The sequence below is a fragment of the Gossypium raimondii genome, chromosome 12, assembly GCF_025698545.1.
Source record: "Gossypium raimondii isolate GPD5lz chromosome 12, ASM2569854v1, whole genome shotgun sequence".
In the NCBI taxonomy this organism is placed as follows: Eukaryota; Viridiplantae; Streptophyta; class Magnoliopsida; order Malvales; family Malvaceae; genus Gossypium; species Gossypium raimondii.
Genome location: NC_068576.1, coordinates 44585712 through 44604677, shown reverse-complemented (window position 1 = coordinate 44604677; position 18966 = coordinate 44585712). Strand labels below are relative to the sequence as shown.

At 33.9% G+C, this 18966-nt stretch overlaps 1 protein-coding gene and 1 non-coding gene across 2 annotated transcripts; one reads left to right on the top strand and one right to left on the bottom strand.

The window, feature by feature from the left end:
* The first annotated feature begins 2085 nt into the window (after positions 1-2085).
* LOC128035750 (small nucleolar RNA R71) lies at positions 2086-2192 on the top strand. Its single transcript, XR_008192300.1, has one exon. It is a non-coding gene; the product is annotated as a small nucleolar RNA R71 (small nucleolar RNA).
* Positions 2193-14161: 11969 nt separating this feature from the next.
* Positions 14162-17623, bottom strand: LOC105764381 (uracil-DNA glycosylase, mitochondrial). The gene is made up of 6 exons (XM_012582921.2): positions 17079-17623; positions 16607-16765; positions 16463-16493; positions 15541-15676; positions 14964-15047; positions 14162-14473 (listed from the first exon to the last, which is right to left on the bottom strand). The coding sequence occupies exons 1-6, from the start codon at positions 17562-17564 to the stop codon at positions 14407-14409; spliced, it is 963 nt and encodes a 320-aa protein (XP_012438375.1). The 5' UTR covers positions 17565-17623; the 3' UTR covers positions 14162-14406.
* Positions 17624-18966: the final 1343 nt, after the last annotated feature.

Sequence of the window (18966 nt, the reverse complement as noted above, 5' to 3'; positions counted from 1 at the left end):
TTTCATAAAATAATACATAACAAATTTTATTTATAATACATAATAAATTGGAAATAACAATATACAAAAACTTCAAATGATATTAATGGTAAATTTAAGCTAATAATGAGCTTAAACATTCAAATAAAGTTAGATTTAAATTTTTTTTAAAAAAATATAGTCGTAATAATAAATAATTAAATAAATAAATAAACAAGCAAATTAAATTAAACTAGTGAGGATTAGATCGAATTTAAAACAAAATTAGAAGGAAAGAAACGAAAATAAAATAAAACTGAGGGCCAAAAACGACGCACAGATAATATGAGGTCCCAAAATGGGAAATATCCCCTTCCCTCAAAACGCAACATCCGAACATGGATTAAATTGGAATGAAGCATAAAATGTATAGCCAAATTAAAAGGAATGAAAGAATCAATTTATGCGCGTAACTAAAGTAAAGGTCCGTTTGTGCAAATTACCCTTTTATCTAAAAATGTGTGGCTCATATCCATGGAAAAAAGGCTAGAAACGGCATAGCAGCATATTAAATATAAAACTAAAAAAAATGCTAAATACATAGCTACCCTTTAGTACAAACCCTAACCACGCGGTTTGGGAGTCAAACCGTCCCACCACCTCCGACCTTCGCCAGTACTCCGATTGCGACGGAGAAGGCTAAGTTAGCGACGCAAGGTAATTTCTCTTTCTTTTAATCTTCTTTTCCTCTATTATTCCATTAACAAGCAGCAACTAAAATATATTTTAAGAACTAAAAATTGCTATCACCTTGCTGAAACTTCTTCTTCTGCTTTTTATTTCTTTTGAATCTCTTTCGATTCGTGAATCCCCCTTTTTTACAGATTTTTGATGGCTTTTTATAGCCAAAATTACAGCAAAATAAAAGTAATAAAAATCCTATTTCGTTATTTGCTGCGTCTATTGTTGTTTGGATTCGCTTTTCTCGCAGGTATGGAGGCCGTGGAAGAGGCGTACGTGCATGGAAGATGTGGCGGCAGTTAGGGAGGCTGCTGTTGGGCGTGCGGCTGAAGCTTACTGCTTCTTAAGCTAGGTTTTTTTTATATTTTTTTTAATATGGGTTTGGGTTTCTGTAATTGGGCTATTTGGGTTGTATTGTAATTGGGTTAAATTAGTGGGTTTATTTATTTTGGGTTTTAGATTGGGCCCGGGGAAAAAATTGGGTATTACAGCGGTCTTTCTTCAACTTTACCAGATATGGAATTGGTAGTTTGTATTCTCTGACCACTAGGTTATGTTCTTTTTTGCATTCCTCAACCCCATCATTTTTCTCAACAGCTTCTAGATTGAACTTATTTTCAAGCTCGACTACACCTTTTCACTTCGTCAGTGATTGCGTGGACTTACTTCTTTGGGTTGGTTTCAGTGTTACTAGGTAAACTTACTTGTTGTCTTTCCAAAATCAATTTAGCAAGCTAGCTAATTTGATTCTCGAGTCCCTAAATAGTTGTATGTTGATTCATCAAAGTCATTTTTATGTTTTAGAATCTAGATTCTGACACTAAAATAAATTTAGTCAACATCTCTTCCAGATTCGATTTGTTTTCTTGTTGATAAGGTTGCTGAAAACCCGAAGGGGGTTGTGACCTCTGATTTCCTTAACCACCCCAAGAGAAATTTGGATGATTCCTCCATCCTAGATTATAATTGTTGTTGTACGGGTTATTTTGAAGTCTAAAATGATTACTCATAAAGTCGACTTACTCATGCTCCATGTTAGACTTGAAGTGCAAACATTCCAGATTGATCATCCCGGCTCCAGTCACATCGCATTGCATTACTGAATTCACATGTTTACTGCAACTCAAACAATCAATCTTTTTATTCAACACTTCCACCTGACTTGCCAACATAGCAACTACATCTATATTAAAAACATTAGCTGCCTTAGTAGGTTTTGTTCTCATAACTTGCCACTGATAATTATTCAGGGTCATCTCCTTAATGAATTCTTGAGCTGCCTCAGGTGCCTTATTATTAAGAGTTTCACCAGTTGTTGCATCAATTATCTACTTATTCGAGCGATTCAAACTGTTGTAAAATGTTTGAACTTGAAGCCACAAAGGTAATCCATGATGAGGACACATTCTCAAAAGATTATTAAATCTTTCTCATGTATCATAAAATGTCTCAAGCTCAAATTGAGCAAAAGAAGAGATGTCATTCCTCAACTTAATTGTTTTGGCTGGTGGAAAATACTTCAACAAAAACTTTTTAGTCATCTGAGCCCAAGTAGTGATGAAACCTCGTGAAAATGAATTCAACCACTATTTCGCTTTGCTCCTCAAAGAGAATGGGAACAACCATAAACGTATGGCATCATCAGTAACACCATTGATCTTAAATACGTTGTAGATCTCTAAAAAGTTAGCTAAATGAGCATTCAGATCTTCATCTTGCAACCCATCAAATTGAACATACAAATGCACCATCTGAATTGTGTTAGGCTTAATCTCAAAATAATTTGTAGTAATAGTCGGTCTAACAATACTCGGTTCAACCCCAATCAAAATGGGCTTAGCATAGTCATTCATAGTCCGAGGAGCAGGTCGTGCAGGAAGTTGCGGATTAATAGGATTATTATCCATCGCCACAGTAATGCCATTTTACTCTTTATCGTCTATTAAAATCTATTACCTTACCTTACTTCTCTAACTTCTCTACGATTTTTGTGAGCAGTTTTTTTGATTTCACTATAAAAAATTAACGATTCCAACAGGTTGCCTCTAGTCATAAACCAAAGGAACCTGTAAGAATCAAACAAAAGAAAAATTAAAATGTAACAATTAAATTAAAAACAAAAATATTAAAATTAAAATTAAAATTAAAAAAATGCTAAATTAATAGAAATAAAATTTTCCTTATATTCTAGTCTCCAGCAACAAGGCCAAAAACTTGATGTTTACGGAACTAACTAAAAATTTGACTAAGACAAATGCATCTATCAATTAATAGTATAGTTACGTGAGCAAAGATATCATTTCCACGAAGACTAAAAGAATTAGTAATTACTGTCTTTCTACTATTTAACTGAATAATTCAAGTGATTGATTTAAAACTAAAATTAACTAATTTGATTAACTAACGAACATGACAAAGAATAAATCAAGAAAAATAATCTATTAACATTTAAAAACCAAAACAATACCTAAGAAAGAATTCACCTAGATTTCATTTGTCATTATCAATCTAAATTACACAATTTCTTTACTTAACACCTTGATTCGTAAAAATCCCTAAATTATGTTAATATTTCCTTCAAGCATAAAAAAATTGACTCTAAGTTAATTAATTGAAATTTATTTCTAATTAAAACCCCTATTCTCGCATTAACTCGTATATGAATTCTCCTATTAGATTTGACTCTAATATGATAGATTTATATTATCCTACTTCTAGGATTATATACAACTCCACTCAATTAGGCAAGATCTAATCTTAAATAGGATCTATTCAACCATCAATTTAAGCACATCAAACATAAATTAATACTCTAGAAATATTTAATCAATAATTAAACACATAGTTCAAAATAAGAAACTAAGTGTTTATTGTGTAAAAATAGAAATCAAATGACATAACTCATCATAGGGTTCATCTCCCCTAGATATTTAAAAAATTAATTCATGCTTGAAAATAAAAGCGTTCAAGATATAATATAACCACAAAAAATAGTTAAACTCATGATAACTTCCTAAAAAAATCAACTAGGAATTTTCAATCTTGACAGAAATCTGCTTTAAAATCAGCTACAATGATATTCTTCAAGTTGTTTTCTTGAGTATTTTATGGCGGATTCATCCTATATTCTTATTTTTGTCATATATAAGTCTTACAATGCAGGAAAAACTTAAAAATCGTGATTTTTCGCTGTTCAGGGCGTAATTCTGTGCAATTGACACGACCTACCACACAGCCGTGTGGCTCTTGTAGCTTGCTCCGACACTCTGTCTTTTGCTCATTTTGCTCCAAAGTGTTCTATCAAGCATTAAAACATAAATTTAGAAAATTAAAAGCATAAAATTCACAATTAACATCGAATAAGCATCCGAAAACGTATTAAGAACAAGGTTAAAACATGTTACTTTTAGCACTTATCAAAGATGGAGAATAAGTCAAAGAGTTAAATGCAAATAAAACATTGATAGAATATATTCTATCTAATAATTGAAGCGGAGTGTATTGAAGGATGTTTTATTAGATGAGAATATCAAAGTAGGCTTTCCTATTTCTTCCAATGGAGCTTACAATCTTAGAACTATGGAAGAATTCTTGAAATGACAGAAGGTAATTATTCTAGTAACTCGAAGTGTTGCTGGTTTTATGTTCTAGTAATGCAATTTTTTGATGTAAAGTTAACAATCTTGGCCAGTATCATATTAGAGAGAATTAAGTTAAAAGGTTCACAGTTCTTCAATAATAATCTCTATAACAATAAAAAAATCAAAGAATTTAATTGCAAAAGAACTTACTGTAATCCAGTGATTACAAGAGGCTCGGCTGTGAGTGGAGCAAGCAAGCCAAAGGGCTAAGGGAAAAGTGCTAGTGACCGGAGGCGAAGAAAGCAAGGGAGGCTAGGTGATACGAGCCAAGGAGGTGACACTCAAAGGGTTGTTTTTCCTAGTGATCCAATCACTCGAAGCAAGGCACGACAATTAAAATCAAAGATGAATGCTTTTGTCCAAGACTTTGTTGCTACAAATTTAAGTCATCATGTTCATGACGTTGACAAATACGGGAATGCAATTCACTGGACCAATCTTGGAATAGTGAAAGCCCATGAATTGGTGGATTAATCTTTTATGTATCTTATTATTATTATTATTATTTACTTAATTCTCATTGGTTGAGACACGTCACTTATGAGTTAAGTAATTTTATTGGTTAGGTTATTATTTATTTATTTTCTTAGATAATTTTAAAGAGTTTTATTAGGATTCAATTACTCTTGAAAGAGTTTTGTTAGGATTCAATTACTCTTGTAATTTGCTTATAAATAGGCTTACTTTCTACACATTACGGGGGAATAAAAAGAGAGTATTTGTTTTCTTCCAAATTTGTGTGAGGCAAATTTTTGAGAGTAGAGTGATTCTTCTCTTGATATTTAGTTTGGAGTTTGTTACTTTCGAGGGTATTTTGGAGTTACAAATATTCAAATTTCTTTCCCGTTCATCGGTGTTTCTAGAGGTTCTTCTTCTAAGGGTTTCGTAGGGAGCCGCTCAATCATTGGCGTTTTTGGTTACAAGTTAACCACGGGTTCCATAGGACAAATCTATCCTTTTATTATTATTATTTAAATAATTTTATTTATTCTCATTTTATTTCTAATTTGTGTTTCTCTTGTGTCTAGATCCGGGATTTTCGCATCAATTGGTATCAGTTTCAGGCCATTCGGTGTTATTTTTGAAGCTAAAATCATATCTGAAACGAGTCAAAATACCAAAAACACTTCTCATCGGTTTCATCGATTTTTTTTCCTCTTATTCTTTAAAAAAAAGCAAAAAGCGCAAAAAAAACGGCAAAAAAAAAAAGCGCAAAAAAAAACCGCAAAAAAAAGTTGCCTACTTTTCATACGTAGGTTTCTTCTTTTCATATTATTGTTATTATTTTTATTTTATTTTTCCCAAAATTGAATTTCTTTTCCTTATTCTTTTCTTGACTCAAGTATAATTAAAGCTTCAATTTTTGAAAATCTTAAGACACCAAACGTTTCCGATTTTTTTTTTAAATTGGGTAGAATTTTCTTAAGTGTTCTTCTTATTAAAGTTTTTCTTTGACTCTAGAGTTAGGGATCGTTGCAGGTCTACGTTTTTTGTTTCTCTTACGCTTTCTAACACTTTGTTTCTTCTTGTGTTAGCAGATATTAAAGGCACGCACAATTCCTTCATCCGTGTAGCCTCCATTACAAATTGCCTCGTCAAGTTTATTGGCCTCTTAGAGCAATTAGGGTCTTCATTGTTTCTTTGAAGTTTGCACCTCCGTTATTTGATCTTGATTAGTAACCCTCTACAAACATATTTACAAGTTTTGAATCATTCAGAGAGTTATTCTTTTGAGAGCTAACGAGTGAGGTTATTATTATTTTTTCTTTCTTGTTCCTGTTTGTTTGATCTTTCACAGATACCATGCCGCTCACTAGATCTCAAACTAGTAAAAATGAAGAGGATGAGCAAAAAAGAGAGAACGATCATTTGGTCGAGTTGTTACAAAAAGAGATGAAAAAGTTGTAAACTCAATCCGAACATCGCATGACCCAGATGTTACAAGAGCAAAGGGAGTATCTTGATACAAAACTTACAACTCAAGAGAGATACATTGCCAATAATTACAAGAAGTTGAACGAAGTCTTTATAAGCCGATCAAATTCGCGAGATCGAACTTTTAAACGAAGGGAGGACCATGTTTTTGATGATGACTTTGAGTCCGAGTATGTACCTAGAGAAAGGTTGGAACGAAACAATGACACCCCCAAACCAAAATTTCCTTCTTTCTCAGGGAAGAATGATCCTGATGCTTACCTTGATTGGGAGGAAAAGATGGAAGCAGTCTTTGCTTGTTACAATTACTCTTATGAGAAAAAGGTAACATACGTTGTCACTGAGTTCATTAATTATGCACTAACATGGTGGAATCAATTATGTAAAAGCAGGATTCTTTATAGAGAGCAACCAGTTACTACTTGGGTTGAAATGAAGCGCATCTTGTGAAAACGATTTGTTCCACTATACTATTATCGAGAACTCCATAAAAGACTCTAACATATTGTTTAAGGAGATAGGTCTGTGGATGACTACTACAAAGAGATGGAGACTATTCAGATTAGAGCCAATCTTGTTGAAGAGGCTGAGGTGACTATGGCTAGATTCCTTGCCGGCCTAAAGCCTGAGATTGCAAATCGAGTTGAGTTACAACACTACATGGATGTTGAAGAGATGCTTCAAACCGCACTCACCATTGAAAAGCAATTAAGAAAGAAAGGGACAACGAGGGGTGTTAGTTCAGTTTCTAATCCTGCTTGGAGAGGAAATTGGCAAAAACAATATGATAGATTGTGGAATGGGAGAGATGCACAGTTAAAGCCAAATGAGCCTAGAACTTACTCCAAAGATAGAGGTATGCCTAATTCACTTAAAGGTTCTACTTCTACTAATCGAGCTCCATCTTCTTCTTCTACTTCTCCTAGTCCCATTAAGCAGCCAAAAGATATTACCTGCTTCAAATGCCAAGGAAGGGGTCACTATACTCGAGAATGCCCTAATAAAAAGTCATTGGTGATTCGAGAAGATGGCGAGGTTAATTTTGAGTCTGATAACGAAGATGAGATGCCTCATTTGGAAGATACTGATGATGTGCATACTCATGATGAGTATGAAGAATACTTGAAGTATAGTGAGAAAGCACTTGTTGCTCAAAGGGCTTTAAATGTCCAATTTAAAGAGGAAGGGCGCGAAGAAAGAGATAACATTTTCCACACGAGATGTTTGATTAGTGGACAACCTAGTTCATTGATCATCGATAGTGGAAGTTGCACCAATGTGGTAAGTTCTTCCCTTGTTGAGAAACTTGGCCTACCTTGTGTGAAGCATCCAAGGCCATACCGCTTGCAATGGCTGAATGATAGTGGGGAGGTAAAAGTATCTAAATAATGCTTAGTTTCATTTTCCATTGGTAGATACTCTAATAAAGTTTTGTGTGATGCTGTTTCAATGCAAGTTGGGCACATATTACTTGGACGACCATGGCAGTTTGATCGACGAGTAAATCATGATGGGTTCCTTAACCAATATACCTTTGTGTTCCTTGGAAAAAAGTTTACTTTGGCTCAACTTCCTCCTCAAGAAGTCTACAATGATCAACTCAAACTTACTAGTGAGATAGGTAAGGGAAGTGAGGTAAAATCATTGAAAAAGGCTGAGAGTAAAGAGGCCCTTAGTGTTAAAAGCCAACTTAAAGGCCCAACATTGGTGAGTAATTGCACACACAAGTCACAAGATGAGAAAGTGAGTTTATTCGCTAGGTTTCGAGATATCAAATTTGCTCTTTGTACAAAACAAACATTTGTAATTATTAGGTTTAGGGAAAACTTTATTTCGACTAACCCTAATACACATTTATCTAGTTGTTTTGTTGATCTTTTGCAGGATTTTGAGGATGTATTTCCTTCTGAAATGCCTAAGGGATTACCTCTTTTACGAGGGATTGAACATCAAATTGACTTTGTGCCTGGTTCGAGTATTCCGAATAAACCAGTCTATCGAAGCAATCTTGAAGAAACTAAGGAGTTACAAAGGCAAGTTGAAGATCTCTTAGAGAAAGGGTTGATTTGTGAGAGTCTAAGCCCTGGTGCGGTCCTTGTACTTCTCATCCCAAAAAAAGATAGTTCTTGGAGAATGTGTGTTGATTGTCGTGCTGTCAATAAGATTATGGTAAAATATCGATATCCAATTCCTCGATTAGATGATATGTTGGATGAGCTTAATAGTGCATGCATTTTCTCTAAAATTGACTTAAAAAGTGGTTACCATCAAATAAGAATGAAACAAGGTGATGAATGGAAAACTGCTTTTAAAACTAAGTATGGCCTGTATGAGTGGTTAGTCATGCCGTTTGGCTTAACTAATGCTCCTAGCACATTCATGAGATTAATGAACCACATACTTAGACCTTTTTTAGGAAAATTTGTCGTTGTGTATTTTGATGGCATACTGATTTATAGCAAAACTTTGAATGATCATGTTGGGCATGTTAAATTAGTATTGGATGTGTTAAGGCATGAACGACTCTTTGCTAATCTTGAAAAATACACATTTTGTATGGATAAGCTTATTTTTTTAGGTTTTGTGATAAGTTCTACAGGAATCCATGTGGATGAGGAAAAGGTAAAGGCAATTAAAGAATGGCTATCCCTAAAACTATTTCTGAGGTAAGGTCTTTCCTTGGGTTAGCGGATTTCTACCGCAGGTTTGTTCGTAACTTTTCCACAATTGCTTCGCCTTTGACTGCACTTATTAAAAAGGATGTATCTTTTCATTGGACAGATAAGCAAGAATTAGCATTTAATGAACTTAAAGATAAAGTGTGTAATGCTCTATTCTTGTTTTACCTAATTTTGAAAAGACGTTTGAGATTGAATGTGATGCTTCTGGTGTAGGTATAGGTGTCGTCCTCATGCAAGATAGTAAACCACTAGCCTACTTTAGTGAGAAACTTGGTGGAGCACATTTGAACTATTCGACCTATGATAAAGAGTTGTATGCCTTGGTAAGGGCATTAGAAGTTTGGCAACATTACCTTTTACCAAAGGAGTTTGTGATTCACACTGACCATGAATCACTTAAGCACTTAAAGGGATAAGGTAAGTTGAACAAGCGACATGCGAGATGGGTTGAATTCATTGAATCTTTTCCTTATATTATAAGGTATAAAAAAGGTAAAGATAATATTGTGGCTGATGCTCTATCAAGGAGGTACATTTTACTTAGTACTTTGCATACTAAGTTATTAGGTTTTGAGTATCTCAAATATTTATATGCCACTGATTCTGATTTTGCAAGCATTTATGACGCATGTGAACATGGTGCATTTCATAAATTTTATAAGCATGATGGCTATCTTTTTTGAAATAATAGACTATGCTTACCAAAGTGTTAAATGCGAGAATTATTGGTTCGAGAGGCTCATAGTGGTGGTCTTATGGGTCATTTTGGAGTCACTAAGACTTATGATGTTTTACATGAGAATTTTTATTGGCCTAACATGCGAAAACTTGTTAAGAAAATTTGCTCTACTTGCATTACTTGTAAATAAGCTAAATCCACTATGATGCCTCATGGTCTATATACTCCTCTTCCTGTTCCTAGTTCACCTTGGACTGACATTTCAATGGATTTTGTAATAGATTTACCAAGGACAAAGCGTGGACGAGATAGCATCTTTGTGGTTGTGGATCGATTTTCTAAAATGGCTCATTTCATTCCATGCCATAAGACTGATGATGCAACCCATGTTGCCGATCTATTTTTCGGTGAAGTTGTGAGATTACATGGAATCCCAAGGACTATCGTTTCCGATAGAGATGCAAAATTTCTTAGTCACTTTTGGAAGGTGTTATGGGGTAAGTTAGATACTAAACTACTTTGCTCTACTACATGCCACCCTCAAACTGATGGTCAAACCGAGGTGGTAAATCGAGTTTTGGGATCTTTGCTTAGAGCCATAATAGGTAAGAATGTTAAATCTTGGAAAGAATGGATACCCTATGTTGAGTTTGGTTATAATCGTTCTGTTCATTCTTCCACAGGTTTTAATCCTTCTGAGATTGTATATGGCTTTAATCCACTTACTGTTTTAGATTTGCTTCATTTACCTTTGAATGAGATTGCTAATTTAGATGGTGAAAGGAAAGCTGATTTAGTGAAAGAGATCCATGAGAAGGCTCGTAAAGCCATTGAGAAAAAGAATGAGTCCAATGCACATCGAGCTAATAAAGGGCGAAAGCAAGTCTTGTTTGAACATGAAGATTGGGTATGTGTACATATGAGGAAGGAACGATTTCCTTCTAAGAGAAAGAATAAACTTGATGCACGAGGGGATGGACCATTCCAAGTACTCGAGAAAATAAATGACAATGCTTATCGCATTGATCTTCCTGGTGAGTATAGTGTTAGTGCTACTTTCAATGTTTCTGATCTTTCTCCTTTTGAATTTGATGTAGGTTCAGATTCAAGGACGAATCTTCTTGAAGAGGGGGAGAATGATACGAGCCAAGGAGGTGACACTCAAGGGGTTATTTTTCCTAGTGATCCAATCACTCGAAGCAAGGCACGACAATTAAAATCAAAGATGAATGCTTTTGTCCAACACTTTGTTGCTACAAATTTAAGTCATCATGTTCGTGACGTTGACAAATACGGGAATGCAATTCACTGGACCAATCTTGGAATAGTGAAAGCCCATGAATTGGTGGATTAATCTTTTATGTATCTTATTATTATTATTTACTTAATTCTCATTGGTTGGGACACATCACTTATGAGTTAAGTAATTTTATTGGTTAGGTTATTATTTATTTATTTTCTTAGATAATTTTAAAGAGTTTTATTAGGATTCAATTACTCTTGAAAGAGTTTTATTAGGATTCAATTACTCTTGTAATTTGCCTATAAATAGGCTTGCTTTCTACACATTAGGAGGGAATAAAAAGAGAGTATTTGTTTTCTTCCAAATTTGTGTGAGGTAAATTTTTGAGAGTAGAGTGATTCTTCTCTTGCTATTTAGTTTGGAGTTTGTTACTTTCGAAGGTATTTCGGAGTTACAAATATTCAAATTTCTTTCCCGTTCATCGGTGTTTCTAGAGGTTCTTCTTCTAGGGGTTTCGTAGGGAGTCGCTCAATCATTGGCGTTTTTGGTTACAAGTTAACCAAGGGTTCCATAGGGCAAATCTATCCTTTTATTATTATTATTATTATTTAACTAATTTTATTTATTCTCGTTTTATTTCTAATTTGTGTTTCTTTTGTGTCTAGATCCGGGATTTCCGCATCACTGGGACTGAGAGGCAAAAATAACAAGACAAGTTCAGTACTAAAAAAAGAAAAATAAATAAAGCAATATGTTTGAATAAGTAAAGCAACATGCCCATAACACGACGAAAAAGAAACAAATAACATTACATAACCCAGCAAAGAAGAAAAAGCTAAATAGGATTATTTCATGATGTGTAATAGGAGATGAATAACATTTCAAATTTAAAGGTCTAGGGATTCATCGGCTGACAAATAGACCAGATCATTGGTCCAAATACCACTCCATGAATGTTCTGTTTAGTTTCAATGATTTTTAACTTGGATTCATTGTCTTGCTCTGCTTAGCTTTGTTACGGAAAAAAAGTTACATTTAACGAGAAACTCACGGTGTCAAAGCTTATTCCAAGAAATCCATTAATTGCTTATTCAATTGTGTTTGTAGGTACCACTGAAGACACAGTAAAAGAATTTTATCTTAAAGTTTTTCTTAATAAGGAAAGTTAAAAAAGAACAAGAATCAAACATGGAGCAAAGTGTGTGTGATGAATTTGTCAAAACAAGTTTGTTGAATAACTTAAAGAGGAACTTAAAAGCATAAATGATAGATTTGCATCCTAAACAAATAAAACCTTTCTCCTCTTTTAGTAAGCAATTCACCATTCACTTTAGCATACTCTAAATGACAACAAAATCGGTCACCCGCAAAATAAAACTAATCAAATACATTGCAATTAACACCTAGTGCTTTCTTTTACACAACAAATCAAGAAGAACAACAGAAGAACACAGGCAACCCCAAATCCTCCTTAAAAACACTTCTTTTCCTTTGACTAATTAATGCTTTTAACAATTTAAACCCAAAATAAAACAACATCCAATATCCTCTTAGAATGAACCAACAATGCCTATATACTTAATCATGAAGTAAAGAAAGAAAAAAAGAAATCATCCATTAGTAAAAAAAGCATAAAGGTCTTTTTTTTTAAATGGTGCAATATAAAACTAAAAGAGCTGAAACCCAGTAAATGAATGATATTAAGTTATTAACATACAAGGAAAAGGATCGTAGCTTATGTGAAGAAAAATACCTGAAAATAATAGGGTTAAAACTCTTGGGTCTGTTACAAAAAAAAAGAAAGGAGAAGCCTTTGAAAATTTTTATTTAGAGAGAGAAAAATAGAGGCGACTCTCTTCTTTCCTTTCTCTATGGCATGCCCGAGAAGAGTTTGGAGCTAGTGGTCGGAGGCGAAGCAAGCAATGGAGGCTGGGTGAGAAGGGCTATCGGGTTGAGTGAGAGAGGTTTCAAAACGAAGAAAAATAGAGGCAGCTCTCTTCTTGCCTTTCTCTATGGCATGCCCAAGAAGAGATTGGGGCAAGTGGCCGGAGGCGAAGCAAGTAACGGAGGCTGAGTGAGAGGGGATATCAAGTCACACCCTGAATCACCCATTCAGTGGGAAGAACAGGGAATTGTTATGTTCTCTCTTCCCTAATTAAGCCCGTATTCATACACGGGCCGTAATAGACAATTACAATGAACCAAATAATAGTTTAGTGATAGCCCGCTGAATTGAGCTATAATGCATTCATACTCTCCCCAAACCAAACATGTTAAGGGATTTGTTGTATGAATTATATATATTATAATTGGATCAATTGCAATTTACATATATATTTACATGTATTTTGGGTGTATACGAGTAATCAAGAGTTCAATACTTTTCATTATGTTTTGCAACTTTAAGAGAGATGGAATGGAAAAGAAAAAGGTTGAAAATGTGGCTTATTGTATCGCTTTGCAGGGATTTTTGCAACTTGTTAGTTTTTAATGAGGAACTCTTTTCCCTTCCGAATCTCTTTAAAATGAAGGTTAAATATAAAAATTTATTTTTAATGCACTGAAGTCGGTTTTTGTTTGTTATTATTATTATTATTATTATTATTATTATTATTATTATTATTATTATTATTATTATTATTATTATTTTACATGCTAGTTAATAAGTTGCTATGCATCTACACCATGCTCTTATTGTAGCTTAACAGATACACACATCAATACATCATCACTTGAAGTCTAATAATTCTGTTATATGTGATTAGATTAAACTTCTACATGGGTTGAGTTTGAAATAAGTAGTGGATATCTATATTATTCAAACTTGGGTGTGAATGTTTGAGACAAACTATGTTCAATCTTCTTTTAAGAATTTGATATATTTGGATAACCATTAGAGGATTATACTTTCATGCTCATGTTCTGATATGCATCAATAAAAATATTGAAATTTAAGAAACATGAAAAGTTGGAGAATTGTATATGGACATGCTCACCTTACAGTTTATGCCGTTATTGGTTATGTTCTGTGTTAAGGTCTTCTATTACTTCGACTGAACTAAAATTGCTATGATAATGAGGTCTTAATTTGAGCCATAAAACTACCAGTGTAGGTCAAATTTTGTAAACTTAACCTCTTCCGAGGAAAACCTGTAATTCTTTAGCACAACGAGAACTTGGAAGTAGGTTAACATTATAACGATAGTCATACATTAACAACTCAGCGTTCTAAGAGATTAGAGATCAAGTATTTAGTAACCCTATAAATAAAGAGAATATTAGGTTAGCAAATAGCAATGAGCATGATATCATTGCACAGTCTTTGGTGACTTCTGCATACAAATATGCTCCAAAAGCTAGTAGAGGATCACATAACTGTTACAAACCCCATCCCAAAATGTGCCTATTGCAAAATCACAACCTAATTCCCGAAACAAATCCCCAAAGCTTGTCTTTGTAGCAAAATTCAAGTAGAAGGCTATAGATTAGTTTGCACACAAAATGTCTGCAGAAAAGGTCAGTCAGAAATCAAAGTTGCCAATCTATAGGGGCAGTTCCCATTTGCTCCAAAAGCTGATTTGTGCAAGAGAAATGCCTGTTTAAAAAATATGGATAATTAGATAAAAAGATGGGGACTTAACCCTAGTCATTGATAAGTGATATTTTTATATAGCCTGTAAAAACAAATTCAAAAGGGAGAACAATAATCACTGTTCAGTTTTGTACGTGCCTACTATTTATCTGGGTTGCTCCAACGTTTCATTTTTCTTCAAGTACACATGTTCAATGTCCATGTCCAACGCATATCCAGGACAATGATACAGAAATATGATCTTTCAAGGATCCTCCAAATACATGGAAATCTTGAAAAAAGAAAGTATATATACCTGTGTCGGAACATACTCATGTCCAACACTCTTACCCAAGCCTATTTAATACCAAGTTCAATTGGCCCATTGTTGTAACCATAAAATCCAATAATAAACCAACCAATACCTTGGAATCCAAAAACTGAATTATTTATAACAAAGCCAGCAGACTCTATGTGCATATCACAAAGTGAACTTGTTTTGACCCGTACTAACCTGCAACCAAAGAAGCCTCTATTTGCAGACAAACCAGAAGGATGAGCTGCCTTGAGAATGTGATGCTTTGTCTGATCAATCAGTCTGTGATAGATTAAGATAAGTCTCAACCAAGTTTGCCAATATTATAATGGTGAACGTTTTAGTTTTCCTATTGGAACAGTGCACATTTTATACCTGACATTGCAGTGCACTCTTAAACATACCAACATAGCAGGATACATAGAGCAAGAACATATAGAATAACAAATATCTTAGATTTCAACTATTTTCAACCAATGTTGCTCCAACTTCTTTTTCTTGAAATATTCATGCTCAACAACCATATTTAACACTCATACCCGGATTTGAATAGCATAACCCACACCCATGTTTAGTTGTACTAAAACTAGCATACTGCCCTAAAATGGCAAGTGCATGCAAGACGCTAAATGTAGATAAGATATTGAAAGGAATTATTCTTTCAAAATGAGCTGAAGAGCAGAATTTAACTTCTGCAAGAAAAAAAATTCCCAGAATTTACAAATATAAAAGGAAGTGTGGAAAGGGAAGGAATAGGATTGAAACAAAGACGCACTTGGATTTTACTTGAGCAGAGTTCCCCCATAGAAGAAAAACAACACCTTCCTTCTTTTGTGAGATAGTCTTAATAACAGCATCAGTAAATTGCTCCCACCCTTTCTTTGCATGAGAATTAGCTTGCTGCTTCCTTACTAAATATCAAGAATGAAAACAAAAAACAAAGAATGCTATAGATTAGAAAAAGAGATGGACAGCTTCATCTCAGTTAAGCATCCAATTGTCGATCTTGGGAAACCCAATATTTAACATATGTGGTATAACACCACTCAACATTCCTTTTCACGAGTAGCTCACATAACACACACGAGGACAACCTTACAAAGGGTCGTCTACCACATTGGATCAATAACATAACAAAGCTTTGACTTTGATACCATGTTAAGCACCCGATCTAAAACCAATTAGCAATAAGTGGAAGGCCAACTTTAATTTATATCACAGAAAATCCAATATTTAAGAGATGCAATATTAAACCACTTAACAATCTCCAAAGGAGATGATGCCAAGAGGTAGCAAAACATTCCCTAAGTTAAGATTTGTATAACATGACCATGACTTTGTTATATGAACAAGCAAGGTAACTATGTTAATCTTCACAACCTGTTCAAATCCCTAAAGAGACAACACTTTGATAAACTGGTACCTGGATCTAATTTGAAAGGGTGAATCATGCAGACTTCTCCTAAAAGGTTTATCTTGCTTCTTTTATAAACTAGCTATTACAATTTGCAGTTGCTAAATAGTTCTCTTTTTAGCTCCTATGGTGTTTACAGTAAAATGATGTTTCACCATACCATTGCCATAATCATCTTTGTCATGAATGCAGTGTACATATTTCCATGACCAAAGTCATAAGAATCCATCGTAATCTCACATAAAAATAATACTACAACCTGAAATATGGGTAAGAAAATTACCAGTGAGAACCGTGTTAAGCAAAAGAACACCCTACAATATATATAAACAATTAGAGAAGAAGATACTATAAGAAGAAATCCATATTTTCTTCATTTATGGGTTCAATTATCAGTGCATTTTAATATAAAGTATACAATTTTCACCTGAACAGCCCATTTGTGTAGATTCCCATGAAGTGGAATTGAACAGCCAAGATCTTGCTTGAGTTCCTTAAATATATTCGCCAGGCTTGAGGGAATCTTTACTCCCTCTGGCACTGAAAATGAAAGCCCCATTGCTTGACCAGGTCCATGATATGGGTCCTGAAATCAGTAAAAAATCTATGTTACTTCAAACTCTTGATTCCTTAATACAAAACCCTACCAAACATTGGTATCCAATACATATTAGAGCGTGTAAGGATTTAATCCTCCAAGAAGTCTCCAAATACATTTTTTTTTCTTAAAATTAAACTCATGTGGACACGCCCAAACTCGAGTAACATGGGTAAATCCATACGCTCATAAGTAAACAAAATGGTGCTCTATTTTCGACGTTTTACCAACTGCAATGTCAAGTCTCCCGTTGATGGAGTGTAAATTTAAAGATGGCATACATGAAGCTATGGAATTTTACCTGACCAATGATAACTACTTTGACCCTGTGAAACGGAGTAGAATTGAGAGCATTGAAAATTAAGTGCCGAGGAGGAAAAATAGGGACGGCGCCACTGGATAACTCGGCCTCCACAAATTTGCACAAGTTGAGGGCGTAAGGCTTCTGAAACTCTCCGGGTAAGACCTGAAGCCAGGTGTCCTCCACCAAAAGCTCCTCCAGCTTAACATAACCTGATCCTTCAACCTTTTGGGAACAGAGTTTGAGATTGCGTTTTGAGATGGCAAGGCATTTGTTTAATTCAATCCGAGATTTTTGGTCGGGTGTGAGAGAGGAAAATGGTTGATGATCGGACGAAGTGGAGAGTTTCCGCCGCTTGGCTGGGGCTGGGTTTGGGTTAAAGAAATCAGTTATTGTTTTGGCGGCCATTGATATGAGATGGGGATGGGGATGGGGATATAGATGTAGTTTTAAGGAGCTGAGTGAGGAACCAAAACGGAGGAGCATTTATTTGACTATTCGGAGGGAAACTTGAGAGGGATTTGGAGGGAATGAGGTATGCGATATAAAATCATCCCAATTTCCCAATACATTATTATCGCTCCCGCTTATCCAATTTTTTTCTACTTTGTATTAATTTAATTTTATTTTGTAGTAAAATGTTTTATATTTGTATTATATTTATGAATTTATTGTATTTTTATTACCCGCTTATTTTACAATTCGCATTTAAAGCTTGTAACCATTACACAAATAACGTCTCGTGAATGTCAATATATTAAACCAGGCTCATTTGACTCACTTGAGCTAATCCGATTCGAAGAATAATTGACAAAACTCATCTACTTTAAGCATTAGTGGCCCGACGAGGTACTTATGAAAAATTAGGGCTACTTTGGTAAATAGGAAATATAATATTAAAAGATTTGTAAAATGATAAGATTTAATTATGTAATTTTGAGAATTATTTAAATCTCTTAATTGTAGATATGTTTCGATCTTGTCCGTCGATGTAAAGTTAGGTGTACCATTGAATTTGGGGGAACTCAACTATAAATAGAAGTCATTTTCCTCATTTGTAATCATCCATTGTATCATATTTTTTGAGTTAACGAATATACTGATAACATTTATTAAAACACTTGACATACTTTTGTTTTTCTGTGATTGTTTTGTTCTTTTGAGCTTTCTTTGTCTTCAAGTTGTTTCCATTTTATTTTCAATGCCTTAGAGTGTGAGAATTCTCATTTTCAAGAGTTAGACTAATTTAAATATATTTGAAGCGAAAAAATCACCTAAGGCCGCACGGACTGCAAGACGAAAGTTCTAGTCCTGTAACACTTACAATTATGGTGAGATTTAATATTGTAAATTGATAAATTATTACAAATCAATTTAAATTATATGTTATTAAATTAAAAACATTATAAACTATCCTTGCTTCATTTCCGATCAATTGATAAAAACTTACACCAATTTATTTATATTAAATTTATCTTTTAAAAAGTGTTTTTTATTAAATCAAATCACAAATGATTGTGAGGTGAATTTTTGGTTAATGCATCTGTACTAGGTTCAACTTTAGGATTTATTATCCATCTTTACATAATTCGATTTTTCTACATAATAGTTTATATTCTTAATTATTTTATATAAAACACTAAAATTGAAATGTTTTTAAAAATGCCCATCCCACCTTATCATACAAAAACATTTTTTTGTGTGTTACAAAGATTAAAACATAAAGGCTAAATCCCAAATACAAGCATAGTAGATTGAAGCTGCAAATTTACCATTGTGCTATAATTATTAAAAAGGCGAAAATTAATCATGTTTTTAGTTAGTCCAAATAATTAGATCCCTTAACAATTTTGGTAGCTGACATAGGTTTTTTAAATTATTTATTCTA